The sequence below is a fragment of the Heterodontus francisci genome, chromosome 1 (assembly GCF_036365525.1).
Source record: "Heterodontus francisci isolate sHetFra1 chromosome 1, sHetFra1.hap1, whole genome shotgun sequence".
In the NCBI taxonomy this organism is placed as follows: Eukaryota; Metazoa; Chordata; class Chondrichthyes; order Heterodontiformes; family Heterodontidae; genus Heterodontus; species Heterodontus francisci.
The window spans coordinates 137,788,827-137,804,030 of record NC_090371.1 but is presented as its reverse complement, the minus strand read 5'-3'; the positions used below and the strand labels follow the sequence as shown (position 1 = coordinate 137,804,030).

At 42.8% G+C, this 15,204-nt stretch overlaps 1 protein-coding gene across 4 annotated transcripts in view; it reads left to right on the top strand.

Annotated features, from left to right (window-relative positions):
* The window catches only part of ube2kb (ubiquitin-conjugating enzyme E2Kb (UBC1 homolog, yeast)), an 89,395-nt gene that overhangs the window by 38,285 nt on the left and 35,906 nt on the right, over positions 1-15,204 (top strand). For 2 of the 4 annotated variants that reach the window (XM_068036551.1, XM_068036561.1), the window contains 2 exons: positions 8,655-8,713; positions 11,382-11,543. The exons of 1 other annotated variant lie outside the window; for it this stretch is intronic. In XM_068036551.1, the coding sequence (XP_067892652.1) occupies positions 8,655-8,713; positions 11,382-11,543 (221 nt within the window). The remainder of the gene's footprint in view (positions 1-8,654; positions 8,714-11,381; positions 11,544-15,204) is intronic. One more of the 4 variants, XM_068036571.1, reaches the window with a different exon arrangement.

Here is a 15,204-nt window from a genome sequence, read left to right as displayed (position 1 = left end):
CGACAGACATTTGGTTCACTTGGCCCGCCTCATTTTCCAGCACCAGATCCAGCAATGCTTCCTTTCTAGTTGGGCTGAGAACATGCTGATCAAGGAAGTTTTTCTGAACGGATTTCAGAAATTCCTCCCCCTCCTTATCCTTTACTCTATATTAAAAAAAAATTATCCCAATCGATATTTGGGTAAAGTCCCCTGATACCGCTCGATAGTTCCTGCACATATGTGATTTCCCTGCAGATTTGCTCCTCTGCCCCTCCCTCAGTATTTGGAGGCCTATAGAATATCCCTAGTAATGTGATCATACCCTTTTTACTTCCCAATTCTAACGAAATGGATTTTGTCCTTGACCCTCAAGGACATCCTCCCTTTCCAGCGCTGCAATGTCTTGCCTAATTGCTACTGCCACCCCACCTCCCATTTTTCCTTCTCTATCTTTTCTGAACAATTTGTATCCTTATACATTTAGTACCTAGTCCTTGCCATTTTAAAGCCATGTTTCCATTATTGCCACTACATCATATTCCCATGCTGCTATTTGTGCTTGAAGCTCACCAACCTTATTCACCATACTTTGTGCGTTTACACACATGCATTATAATCCTGTCTTTGAATTCCTCCGTAATTCTTCTCAGTCCACTCCCACTTAATACGGAGCCACTCCTTTCTCTAATACTGTGTAACATTCTCGCGTTATGCATGTTTTCCTGTTTTTTTTTATGTGTATATGCTGGATGTCAAGGGATATAGAAGATTGGATCAGGGAAAAAAAAAAGGAGGCTTACGGTAGATCCCAAGTGCTGAAAACAGCGGCGGCACTCAAGGAGTATAGAAAGTATAGGGTGACACTTAAAAAAAGTAATTAGGAGAGCAAAGAGGGGACATGAAAAAACGCTGGCAGGCAAGATAAAGGAAAATCCTAAGGAGTTTTATAAGTATATTAAGGGTAAGAGGATAACCAGGGAAAGAGTAGGGCCCATTAGGGACCAACGTGGCAATCTTTGTGTGGAGCTGGAGGACATAGGTGAGGTTTTAAATGATTACTTTATATCTGTGTTCACTATGGAGAAGGATGATGTAGGTGTAGAGATCAGGGAGGGGGATTGTGATATACTTGAACATACTGGCATTGAAATGGAGGAAGTATTAACTGTTTTAGCGGGTTTAGATTAGATTAGATCAGAGATACAGCACTGAAACAGGCCCTTCGGCCCACCGAGTCTGTGCCGAACATCAGCCACTCATTTATACTAATCCTACACTAATTCCATATTCCTACCAAACATCCCCACCTGTTCCTATATTTCCTTACCACCTACCTATACTAGTGACAATTTATAATGGCCAATTTACCTATCAACCTGCAAGTCTTTTGGCTTTTAAAAGTGGATAAATCCTCAGGCCCAGATGAGATGTATCCCAGGCTGTTATGTGAGGCAAGGGAGGAGATAGGGCCTTTGTCACAAATTTTCAAATCCTCTCTGGCCACAGGGGAGGTACCAGTGGACTGGAGGACAGCAAATATGGTACCATTATTCAAGAAGGCTAGTAGGGATAAACAGGTAATTACAGGCTGGTGAGTCTAACATCAGTGGTTGGGAAACTATTGGCAAAAATTCTGAGGGACAGGATTAATCGCCACTTGGAGAGGCAGAGATTAATCAGGGATAGTCAGCATGGCTTTGTCGGGCAGATCGTGTCTAACTAACTTGATTGAATTTTTCGAGGAGGTGACTAGCGATGTTGATGAGGGTAAAGCAGCAGATGTAGTGTACATGGATTTCAGTAATGCTTTTGATAAGGTCCCGCATGGGAGATTGGTTAAGAAGGTAAGAGCCCATGGGATCCGGGGCAATTTGGCAAATTGGCTTAGTGGCAGGAGGCAGAAGGTAATGGTTGAGGGCTGTTTTTGCGATTGGAAGCCTGTGACCAGTGGTGTACAACAGGGATTGGTGCTGGGACCCTAGCTGTTTGTAGTGTACATTGATGATTTAGACATGAATATAGGAGGTATGATCAGTATGTTTGCAGATGACACGAAAATTGGTGGTGTTGTAAATAGTAAGGAGGAAATCCTTAGATTACAGGACGATATAGATGGGCTAGTAAGATGGGCAGAGCAGTGGCAAATGGAATTTAATCCTGAGAAGTGTGAGTTAATGCATTTTGGGAGGACTAACAAGGTAAGGGAATATACAATGGATGGTAGGACCATAGGAAGTACAGAGGGACCTTGGTGTACTTGTCCATAGATCACAGAAGGTAGCAGCACAGGTAGATAAGATGGTTAGGAAGGCATATGGGATACTTGCCTTTATTAGCCGAGGCATAGAATATAAGAGCAGGGAGGTTATGTTGGAGCTATATAAAACTCTAGTTAGGCCACAGCTGGAGTACTGTGTACAGTTCTGGTCACCACACTATAGGAAGGATGTGATTGCACTGGAGAGGGTGCAGAGGAGATTCACCAGGATGTTGCCTGGGCTGGAGCATTTCAGCTATGAAGAGAGACTGAAAAGGCGAGGGTTGTTTTCCTTGGAGCAGAGAAGGCTGAAGGGGGACCTGATTGAGGTGTACAAGATTAAGAGGGGCATTGATAGGTTAGATAGGAAGAAACTTTTTCCCTTAACGGAGGGGTCAAGAACCAGGGGGCATAGATTTAGGGTAAGGGGCAGGAGTTTTAGGGGGGATTTGAAGAAAAAAGTTTTCACCCAGAAGGTGGTTGGAATCTGGAACGTACTGCCTGGAGAGGTGGTGGAGGCAGGAACCCTCAACATTTAACAAGTATTTAGATGAGCACTTGAAATGCAGTAGCATGCAAGGCTACGGGCCAGGTGCAGGAATATGGGATTAGAATAGTTGGGTGCTGGATGTCTGGCACAGACATGATGGGCCGAAGGGCCTGTTTCTGTGCTGTATAATTCTGTGACTCTATGACTTTAAGATGTCATCACTACCAGCAGTCTCCAAAGCTGAGTACTGGTTTGAGTGTGGCACACACCCTGAAGACACCTGCACTTTCTGCCTGTTACTATTCTTCCAGATAGCCACCCACCTACTATCCTGAACTCCCACTGCCTGTTGGGTGACCCTATCCTGGAACGTATGATCCAGGAAACTCTCCCGGTCCCTGATGCTCGGCAGTGATTCCAGCTACCCCTCAAAGCTTGGAAATCCTGACCTCAAGCTGAAGCCGCTGGAGACACTTCCTACACACGTCGCCCAGGACACATGAAGTGTCTTGAAGTTCTGTTATGGTATCAGGAATTGCAAGCACCAGGTTGCCGCTGCCCATCAATGATCTTTTTAAAAAAAAAACTCTTTCCTTTTTAACCAATCTAATTAGTACCCTGTTTAAACTATCAATTTTAATTAATACCCCTAGTCCTGCTCTGTGCTTATAATCTTACTACAGCACTTACTGTTAACACTGCCCCGATTTGAATATTTTAAATTTCCCAGCTCCTAATTTGAACCAATATCCTCCTAGCTGGTCGCCCTTGTTACTTTCGCATTCTGCTGCAGCTCTTTTAAAAGCAGTGAATTGAATATAGACAAAGAAAAAACCCCTATGAAATTACCTTAGCTGTTCAGCAAGTCTAAATTCTGATGCAGTTTACTAATCACTTTTTTTTTTTAAAAAGAAAGTGAAAGAAAGCCAGAGTTCTGACTTGCAACATGAACAGCAATCAAACTTTAAATCTAACTGGTGTTCACTTAAAAACATTTGGAGTTTGTAGGCTAAAGGTACATAGCTTCATTTTAGCAACAGAATAATAGGCTGGTATGGTGCTCTATTCATTTCTGGAACAGCATATTATCTGACTTGCCATTAGCAAAGCTCCAGGAAACTTGCTAGTGACATTTTAACTGTATACTAGTGTATGTTTTGAATCTGTCACAACTTTTTTTCCTGTTATATTCTGGCATTATCCCTTTTTGATTGGCTTATGAAAAAATTTAATTCTGAGTACTCCATTTTTTTTAACAAAAAGCTTGCTTCACTATTCCTGGGTAGAAGACGTCAGGCACATTCTGACTTGGATTTAGGCAAAATCAAAGCTGCTTTGTGCTAATGCTAATCATCAGTATAAATTGAGGTCTAAAATGACTGTAAAGCAAGGGTGATACTGTCTCTTCCAAGGAATCTTTTTCCACATCATTCAGGTATCCGGTCAGGTGCTGATACTGGCTTCACTTGCATTAAAAGTGTCAGTGCAAAGAAAAAAAAATGCTTCATTGATGCTGTAGTTGCAGTGTAAATGCACCCTGAAACACTTTGTTTTTAAGTTCTTTCACCAGAGTGGTGCACATTTTCACTTCCAAGCACTTGTATAAAAACACCATTAAAGCAGCACTTTTGAATAAGGAAATTTTTTAATGTGAAAAATCTATATTTGATATTTCATACTTGTGTAACTTTATTTGTTAAAGTAGCTTGTGTTTTACCTACCATTATGTCTGAAAATGTTTATATTCCTGCCTATGGAGAGGTTTCTTACAGATCTACTTCTAAACATGTCTTCTCCTTCAGTGCTGCCAGATCAAAGGATTCTCCTTCTCCTATCCCAAATGATAAACCCTAGGATCCCCACTGCAGTGAACCAAATCTCTAGATCAGCTCTGTAGTGCTTACAAGTCTTGTGTTGAGGGTTCCCTTTTTATGTTGCTGACTCCTACTGCAGTGCTGCAAAGCTCGAGGAATCACACTCCAAAAGCTGCTTATGTCAAATAAATACCTTCAACTAAGTATTGCTGAAAATTGAGACACGTTGTCAAAGATTCAACAATATGTCTCTCTTTTTAGCAATACTCAAGTTCTGTACCTCTAACTAAGTTTATCTTGCCTACTAATTTGCTATTTATACTCTGCTTTAAAAAAAATTTGAGATAAAAACGAAGTACATTGGTAAAGGAATATATTGATTTATAACTGTATGGGAGAATGGACGGAATTGCGAAATTAGTGAATCACTGATTTCAGAAAAATCCAGAATACCATATAATAGCACGGAAGTCTGTGGCCTTAATAATGTGCAGACATGGTATAAGAACTTCATGAATGTTTGTTGTACCAAGTCTTGTTCTCCCATTACCCTGTGCTTGCTGACTTATATTGGCCTTCAGTCCAGCAATGCCTCAAATGTAAAATTCTTAACCTTGTGTTCAAATCCCTCCATGGCCTTGCCCCCCCCACCCCAGTACTGAAATCTAGAACCTGCCAAGAACTCCCCTTTTGACCAATTACCAATCCTTCACCCAAACTGTGGCAGCCATACCTTCAGTTACCTTGGTCCCAAGCTCTAGAACTTCCTCCTTAAACTTCTCTGCCTCTCTGCCCTCCTCTGACATGTTCCTTGAAACCTACCTCTTTGGCCAAGATTTTGGTCAAGTGTCTTAAGCTAATGAGCTATGTGATCCCACAACCAACGGATCAAAATAAAACTGAGATCCTGCAACATTCAGTCATGAATGGTAGTGGGCAATTAAATAACTAATCAGAGGAGGAGGCTCCATGATCATTCTAATCCACAATGATGGTGGAGCCCAGCATGTGAATTCAAAAGACAAGGCTGAAGCGATCGCAATCATCTTCAGCCAGAAGTGCCGAATTGGTGATCCGTTTCTGCCTCCTCCTGAGGTCCCCACCATCACAGAAGTCAGTCTTCAGTCAACTCGATTCATTTCACATGATATCAACAAACGGTTAAGTACATTGGATGCTGCAAGGGCTATGTGTACTAACAAGAACATTAGAACGTAAGAACTAGGAGCAGGAGTAGGCAATTCAGCCCCTCGAACCTGTTCCGCCATTCAATATGATCATGGCTGATCTCATTTCGGCCTTAACTCCACTTTCCTGCCCGTTCTCCATAGCCCTTCAACCATTACTAATTAAAAATATAAGAATATAACAACATCCCAGCTGTAGTGGTACCTCTAGCCAAGCTGTTCTGGTACAGCTACAACATTGGCATGTTCATGCCTAGGTGGAAAATTGCCTGTGGATGTCATGTTCACAAAAGGCAGGATAAATTCAATCTGATAAATTACTGCCCAATCAGTCTATTCTCAATCATCAGTAAAGTGGTGGAAGGTGTTGTCGACAATACTTATCAAGTAGCACTTCCCAATAATTTACGTACTGATGCTCAGTTTGGGTTCCATTAGGAACACTCAGCTCCAGATCTCATTACAGCCTTGGTCCAAAATGGATAAAAGAGCTGAATCCTAGAGGTCAGGTGAAAGTGACTGCCCTTGTCATCAAAGCAACTTTGACCGTGTGGCATCAAGGAGCCCAAGTAAAATTGAAGTCTGTGGGATTCGGGCGGGAGAAATTCTCCATTGGCTGGAGTCATACCGAACACGAAGATGATTATGGTTGTTGGAGGCCAGACATCTCAGCCCTCGGACAATGCTGCAGGAGTTCCTAAAGTCAGTGTCCTAGGCCCAACCACTTTCAGCTGCTTCATAATGACATTCCCTCCATCATGAGGTCAGATGTAGGTATGTTCAGTGATGATTGCACAGTGTTCCCCTTCATTCATAACTCTTTAGATAATGAGCAGTCCATGCCCATATGCAACATGACCTGGGCAATGTTCAGACTTAGGCTGATAAGTGGCAAGTAACATTTGCGCCACACAATGACCATCTCTGAGGGTCTAACCAGGTCTTAACAGCACTGTAGGTATACCTACTCCAAATGGACTGCAACGGTTCAAGAAGGCAGCTCACCACCGCCACCTCAAGGGCAATTAGGGATGGGCTATAAATGCTGGCCTAGCCAGCGACGCCCACATCCCATGAATGAATAAAATAAAACACCTGCCCATGACATACATGGGATTACCATCAACATCCTGAAGCTAACCATTGATCAGAAACTTAACTGGACCCACCATATAAATACTGTGGCTACAAGAGAGGGTTAGAGGTTGGATATTCTGTGGTGAGTAACTTACCTTCTGACTTGCCAAAGCCTTTCAAGTCAAGAGTGTGATGGAATACTCTCCACTTGCCTGGATGTGTGCTGTTAAGTTTGATGCCATCCAGGACAAAGCCCACTTGATTAGCACTCCCTCACAATCAGCACTCTATGTCTGCGGTGTGCATAATTTGCAAGGTTGACTGCAGCAACTCACCAAGGCTTCTTCAACAACGTGTCTCAAAACTGTGACCTACTGTGTAGAAGGACAAGGCAGCCAGAGCATGGGAGCACCACCACTCGCAAGTTCCCCTCCAAGCCAGTCACCATCCTGACTTGGAAATATATTGCTGTTGCTTCATCATCATTGGTCAAAGTCCTGGAACACGCTCCCTAACAGCACTGTGGGTGCACTGCTTCAAGAAGGTGGCTCACCTCCTCGAAGGAAGTTAGGGATGAGTAGTAAATGCTATGACACCAACATCCCCTGAAAGATTATATTGACGTATACTTACTTATGCAACTTGGTATCAAATTTTGTTCTTGTGAAGCACCTTGGGATGTTTTTGCTATGTTAAAACTGCTATATAAATGCACGTTGTTTCTGTATTCTGTGACTCTTAAGCAATGCTATAGAGAATACACTAATACAAATAATATAGAAAAAGGTGATTACTGTCCTGCAAAACAAGATAGAATTAAGCTCAAAGTTCTTTTGTGGCAGCATATAGTATTGCCTGATTTCATAAGTTAGTCGATTTGTAATACATTGATGTGATGTTTTATGGAAAAAAATATGTTTACTGGGGAGATAGTCGCTTTTCGTAATGTCCCAATAACTAGTGATGCCAGTCTTCATAAAATAATCCATCAACCGTATGATTAGTGGCACTGGAAGCAATGTGTATAAGTAAAGTCAATAACATTAACTCAGACTGTTTTATTGACCAAATTACATCCTGAAAGTTAAATTAATATTGGAAATGGGACTAAAGTTATTTCAGCATGAATTTTGTGTATTGCTATAGCCTTTTTATTAACATTTATAAAATAAGTACAGAAGTAGATCCTGCTGCTGCTGGTTAATTGCTGAAAGGATAATTGCCATGTTATATTGTCATATGCAGTTTAAAAAAACACAGGGATGAAGAAGTTAATGTATTAAAACTTATTACACCCTTATGGTATTACTAGACTATGTAGTGGATAGGTGTGGATCACAATCATAGTCACTTGAGACCATGTTGGTAATGAGTTGCAGTCCTCATGAATATTAATTTCTTGCTTGTTTCAAATACATATCTCCAGAATAGGTAGTAGATGTGTGAAATCTGCAATATTAAATGTAATAACACCGTAAAGCAATTCAAATCATATTAACAATCATGTGGCTGTGATGCTGCTATTAGGTTACCCAAAAATGATTGGTTATTTGAAGGAAGGCATTTTGAAAGCTGAGTGGCCATTTTTTTAAAACCTGCTTTTCTTAGATTTCTGTTATCTTGTTCATAGAATAAATGTATTGTATAAAATTCATAGAATTCTATGGTCACGCTGGGCCAGTAGTGTTTCAAATTTGGAAGAATTGCAGTTTAAATTTGACATTGTTGCAAATGTAAAAACCTGTACTAATTCCAGTATCTATTTAATTGTAATGTATGTTTCAAATACAAATTGAAAATGGTACGCTTAAATGACGTTCTAATGTGTCTGCTTTGTATTTACGCAGGAGGGCGGTATCAACTAGAAATTAAAATTCCAGAAACATACCCATTTAATCCTCCAAAGGTGAGACATGTCTGTATACATGTGTTTCTGGATAAAATATTGGGCAATAACTGCTAAATTTCTTCCTTGCTCACGCTCTTTCTCTCGTGCGCTCGTGCTCTCTTTTTCAGTATTTCTAAAATCGCTATTATAAATGAGCATATGACCCTCATTTGCTGTGTAGCTTGCTGCTTGGCGTCAGCCTTGGCTCAGTGGTAGCATTCTCCCCTCGAGTCAAAAGATCGTGGATTAAAGTCCCATGTTAGAGTCATAGAGTTTTACAGCACAGAAACAGGCCCAATGCGCCTGCGCCAACCGTCCAAACTAATCCCATTTCCCTGCACTTGGCCTGTAACCTTGTATGCTATGGCGTTTCAAGTGCTCATCTAAATACTTCTGAATGTCTTGAGTGTTCATGCCTCTACCAGCCCTTCAGGCAGTGTGTTCCAGATTCCAACCACCCTCTGGGTGAAAAAACTTTTCCTCGACTCCCCTCTAAACCTCCTTCCCCTTACCTTAAATCTATTCCCCCTAGTTATTGACCTCTCCGCTAAGGGAAAAGGTTTCTTCCTATCTACCCTATCAATGCCCCTCATTATTTTGTATACCTCAATCAGGTCCCCCCTCAACCTTCTCTGCTCCAAGGAAAACAACCCTCGTCTATCCAGTCTCTCTTCATAACTGAAGTGCTCCAGCCCAAGCAACATCCTGGTGAATCTCCTCTGCACCCTCTCCATTGCAATCACATCCTTCCTATAGTGTGGTGACCAGAACTGTACTGGCCTAACCAGCGTTTTATACAGCTCCATCATAACCTCCCTGCTCTTCTATTCTATGCCTTTGCTAATAAAGGCAAGTATCCCCTATGCCTTCCTAACCACCTTACCTACCTGTGCTGCTGCCTTCAGTGATCTACGGACAAGCACCCCAAGGTCCCTCTGACCCTCTGTACTTCCTAGGGTCCTACCATTCATCGTGTATTCCATTGCCATGTTAGACCTTCCAAAGTGCATCACCTCACACTTCTCAGGATTAAACTTCATTTGCCACTGCTCCGCAGTGTTGAGACTGAACATATGATCTGGGCTGACACTTGCGTGCATTGCTGAAGGGTGTTGGATTTTTGATGGGTGCTGTCTTTCAGATGAGATGGTAAACCAGGTACTAACCCTGTCTGACCTGTCAGGTGAATGTTAAAGGTCCGTGCCACTATTTGAAGATGAGCTGGGGCGTTCTCCCTGTGTCCTGGCCAATCCCTTAACCATACCAACATCGCTAAACCTGATTCTGGTCATTTATTTCATTGCTGTTTGAGGGTTCGGAGTGTCTCCTGACAACGCAGGACATGCGCAGAGCGATCGGCGACATCAGTGCATCCGAACATTTGCCAGCATGAATCTGCGCCAGCGTCGCCGCCTCCATTCCCCCCAATAGTACCCCGCTTCAGCTGCTCGCTCCCCACCGCCTCCCCTCGGCCGCTCGCTTCCTGTCTCGGCCGCTTCGGATGCTCGCTCACCGCTTACCCCCACCTCAGCCGATTGCTCCCTGCCGCACGGAGAAGCAGTTGGGAGTGGGGAGCAAGTGGCTGAGGGTGGAGCGAGCGGCCGAAGGGTGCCTGAGTGACAGGGAAGCAGTAAGGCCTGAAGAAAGCGAGTGGGAGTGGAAGCAAGGAGTGAGCAGCTGAAGTGGCAAGGCAGTGAGCGTGCAGCTGAGGCGGAGAGCAAGTGACCAAAGCGGCGAGGCGGGGTGTGTGCAGCTGAGGGGAGGCAGCAGCAAGCAGACGGGCGTGGGAGGGAGCGATGAGAAGCAGCCATGGCAGGAGTGAGTGAGGTACTGTTGAGGGTGGACGGAGGCGGTGATCGCTGCCATTGAGGGGGATTGTGTTTAATGCGTTTTTTGTGACAAATTGAGCAGCGCCATCTTTATTACTGGCAGCTGCCTGAGACATCGCAGTGACATTTCAGTCGGAGGCTGCATTTGCACATGTGCCAGTATTGCGCCCCCTAGTGGTTGTGTTGTCAGCAAACGCAGCCTTGTAGGTTCTTGCAGTGTGCAAATTGACTGTCGCTTTTCTTATCTTACAACAGTGACTACACTTCCAGAATACTTGATTGATTGTAAAGTGTTTTTCAACACCATGGTCATGAAAGGCATTATGTGAATACAAGTCATTCTATTTTTCTTCCTGAGTGCATTTCAGCTTTTTGTTACTGGAGTAGCACAATTTTGTTTCATCAAGCTTTTTAGCATGCTTCTGTTTTGTTCTGTATTCACTTTATTACTGCCCTTTATTTCAGTGGCAAGGTTTTTTTGCAATGCAGCATGCCTTTAATGTAAACCATATTGAGGAATTTGATGTTTCAATTTACAGGGGTTTTGTATGAAAAATTGTACAGGTGCATTTATTTTTTTTTAAAAAGTGTGGTAATTGTCTTAGGGATAGAAGTTCAGTCTGCTCCTTCTGCTCGCTTGATCTTATTCCCACTAAACTGCTGATTGCCCAACTTCCTTTCCTGATCTACATGTTAGCCGATATTGCTAACTATTCTGTCTCTTCAGGTGTTGTCCCTCTCCTTTAAATCTGTTGTCATCACCCCCCCCCTCCCCCCACCACCCCTCAAAAACCAACCCTTGACCTCCCCGTCCTTGCAAACTACCATCCCATTTCCAATCTCCCTTTCCTCTCCAGAGTCCTTGTACATGTTGTCACCTAGAGGCCTGCTACCTGACCCAAACCCGACGGGACCCGATGTGTCGGGGTCAGGTTGGGCCCAGCTTCAGGGTACGACTTTCGGGCTCTGGTCCAGTCGGGCCGAGTCCAGGTCAAGTCCGGTCGGGCCAGACACACACGGTAAGTGCTCTGCTGGTAAGTATTGAAATAAAAAAACTTACCTGAGCTGGGAGTCCGGGACGAAACTGAGTCTGTGCAGTGAGTGAGTGACGTCACTATGATGTCATTGCGCGTGCGCTGCAGCTTCGTGGAGCTTCCCAGTCAGAAGGTAAGTAAGGGGATGGTCGGGTCAGGCTCGGGTCCACTGTGGTTCGTTCGGGTCAGGTTCTTTTTTCCCGACCTGAGCAGGCCTCTATTGTCACCTCCATAATCTGTTCCCATCTTCCCGAAACTCCATGTTTGAATCTCTCCAATCAGGTTTCCCCCCTCAGCCACAGTACCAAAACAGCTCTTGTTAAATGATATCCTATACGACTGTGACAAAGGTAAACTTCCCCTCCTTGTCCTCATTGACCTGTCTGCAGCCTTTGACACGGTTGACCACACCATCCTCCTCCAACGCCTCTCCACTGTTGTCCAGCTGGGTGAGGCAGCTCTCACCTGGTTCCATTCTTGTCTATCTAATCATAGCCAGAGAATTACTTACAATGGCTTTCAAGTACTTTTATCATTTCTGCTGGGATACCATCACATCCTTCTGCTTTTTCTGGTTTCAGTTCTTTTATAGCACTAAGTATTTCTCACTCCAGAAGATCAGGTCTTAAATCATTCTAGGAAATGTCGTCGTCTTTCTCTGGTTTTAGTTCTGTTGGCTTGCCATCGTTGTCATACAGGTTTTCAATGTCCTCTTTCCATCTGTTTGTTACTTCCTCCAGTTTTATAAGCAGTGTGCTATCTCTACTATCAGTTTCTCTTTGCACTTGCTTACCTCCTTCCTCCAATCAATTCCTTTATTTTCTCGGTGTCTTTTTTTTTTGTAGTTCTTCCAATTCTCTGCATTGGTCTTCCCACCAACGCACACTTTCCTTGTCAGCCCCTCCTCTCAGCTCATTGTTTAGTTTTCTATAAACTTGTTGACCTTCATTAGTGTTTTTGTTCTTCCACTTTCTTCTCTTGCTCATTTATTTCATTTGTTTTGAGACGCATAGCATTCTAATTCTCTTCCCTTTAACCATACCAGTGTTTTCCTTAGCACTTTCTAAGATACATACGAACATACGAATTAGGAACAGGAGGAATAGGCTACTTGGCCTCTCGAGCCTGCTCCGCCATTCAATAAGGTCTAGCTGTTCTGATTGTAATCTCAACTCCACATTGCCGTCTACTCCAATAACCTTTCACCCGCCTGCTTATCAAGAATCTGTCTACCTTTGCCTTAAAAATATTCAAAGACTCTGCTTCTGTCACCTTTTAAGGAAGAGAGTTCCAAAGTCTCACGACCCCCTCAGAGAAAGGAATTTCTCCTCATCTCTGTCTTAAATGGCCAACCCCTTATTTTTAAACAGTGATCCCTAGTTCTAGATTCTCCCACAAGGGGAAACATCCTTTCCACATCCACCCTGTCAAGACCCCTCAGGATCTTTTATGTTTCCCATCAAATCGCCTCCTACTCTTCTAAACTCCAGTGGATACAAGCCTAGCCTGTCCAACCTTTCCTTATAAGACAACCCACCTATTCCAGGTATTAATCTAGTAAACCTTCTCTGAACTGCTTCCAACGCATTTACATCCTTAACGATGGTGCTTTGCAATCTATCCCTTGGCAATTGCTTTCTGAACTGTTAACCGCTAACTTTTTCTCTACTGTTTCATGAAATTTGATCCCCTCCAGAGCCATGATAAAAGAAGCACTAGGTGAAGTATAGAAAGGTGTCAAAGTAGGAGGTCAATTGGTGAATTGAGAGATTTGCAGATGACCAGGCCCTAGTGGCTAACACAATAGAAGATTTACAGATACTAATGGATAGAATTAATGAAGTGATGAAAGCTTACGAATGAAAATGAATGTAAAAAGATGAATGTTAAGATTGGAAGAAATAATGGTGGGAAAGCAGAGATCAAGATAAATGATCAACAGCTGGAACGGGTATCACAATTTATGTACCAGGGAAGCATCTTGTCAGAAGATGTTATTGCATAAAGAAGTCAGAGTTAGAACAGCAATGGCAAAGAATGCATTCTCCAAACATGAGGAATTGCTCAGTGTAGGAATGAGTAGAGATCTTAAGAAAAAATTGATCAAGACTATGATTTGAAGTGTTTTTTTTTTGGCGTGTGTTGATGGGACACTGTAAAGGGGGATTTACTCCGTATCTTACCCATCCTGTGGCTGCCCTGGGGATGTTTGATGGGATAGTATACAGGAAGCTCTACTCTCTATCTAACCCTTGTTGTACAAGACTAAAATATGGACCTTGAGAAAAGCAGATATTCAAAGGCTAAAAAGTTGTGAAATGTGGTTCTCGAGAAGGATGGAGCAGGTCACTTGGAGAGAACACGAGCAATGAAGAAGTTCTCAGGAAGGTGGAGGAGGATAGATCGTTGGTGAATATCAAGAAAAGGTAACAAGATTGGATTGGCCATATTCTAAGGCATGAGAACTTGCTGAAGGAGGTGATTGAAGAAAGATTGGAGGGATGTAGACCAAGAGGGAAAAAGAGAATGATGATAGACAACTTGAAATTGAAAGTGGGAGGCTCCTATGAACAACTCACGAGGAAAGTGTAAGACTGGTGTGGAGAAGTGAGAAGAGGACCTGTCCTTGGGCAGATCACTGTAACATAATATGCCTTCACCCCTTCCTATCTCTCCCAGCCCCACAGTCCTCTGAGATATCAGTGCTCCTCTAATTCTGGCCTCTTGAGCATCCCTGATTTTAATCTCTCTACCATTGGTGGTTGTGCTTTTAGTTGCCGAGGCCGTAAGCTCTGGAATACCGTCCCTACACCCCTCTATACCTCACTTTCTTCCTTTTAAGACACTCCTTAAAACCTACCTCTTTGACTAAGCATTTGGTCATCTGACCTAATATTTCCTTGTGTGGCTTGGTGTCCTATTTTGTTTTATAATGCTCCTGTGAAGTGCCTTGCGGTGTTTTATTATGTTAAAAAGCACTATATGGTTATAAATTGTTGTTGCACTGCAGGAAGATGCACCTGTATGTTGTAAACAGTTAGAAACCTTTCCACGTATCCTTTGCAAGTGTTGTACCATGTAGGTATTATTCTCTGCAGTACCTGTAGTGAAACATAGAACCAATGAGGCCCAGGATTAGAGGTGTGTTATATAATTGGATCTGCATACTTTATCTTGGGTTACTTAAGCTAAACTTTTATGTCCCCAATTACTGTGATTCTCTATTGCTTGCCTCCTTTATTCTTTTCAAGGCCTTCAATATGGTATTTGGTGACTGCACAGGAATGACCCATGATAAGTGGGTGCAATATAGTTTGTTAAGTTTGAATTTGCGTGAGGATTTATTTGCTGACTCGTCATGCTGAATGATCTCCTGCTTCATTGCCCTTTTTTGTGTGAGTATATGTCGAAATAGGCATACATTGTATACTTCCAAAATTCCCTGTTTTCTCTAGCTTTCTAATTTATTTTAGATTATTTCTCATATCCCTTTGTTCTGATAAATCAACTTGTGATCCTCAAGGCTAGCAATTTTGGGTAGGGAAACGTTATTGCATATGTTGAGGTTAACCAGAATGGTATGCATTTGCAAGTTCAGGATTCCCCACTTCCCTGTCAGCTGGTATTTTGTTTGGATTTGTGAAAG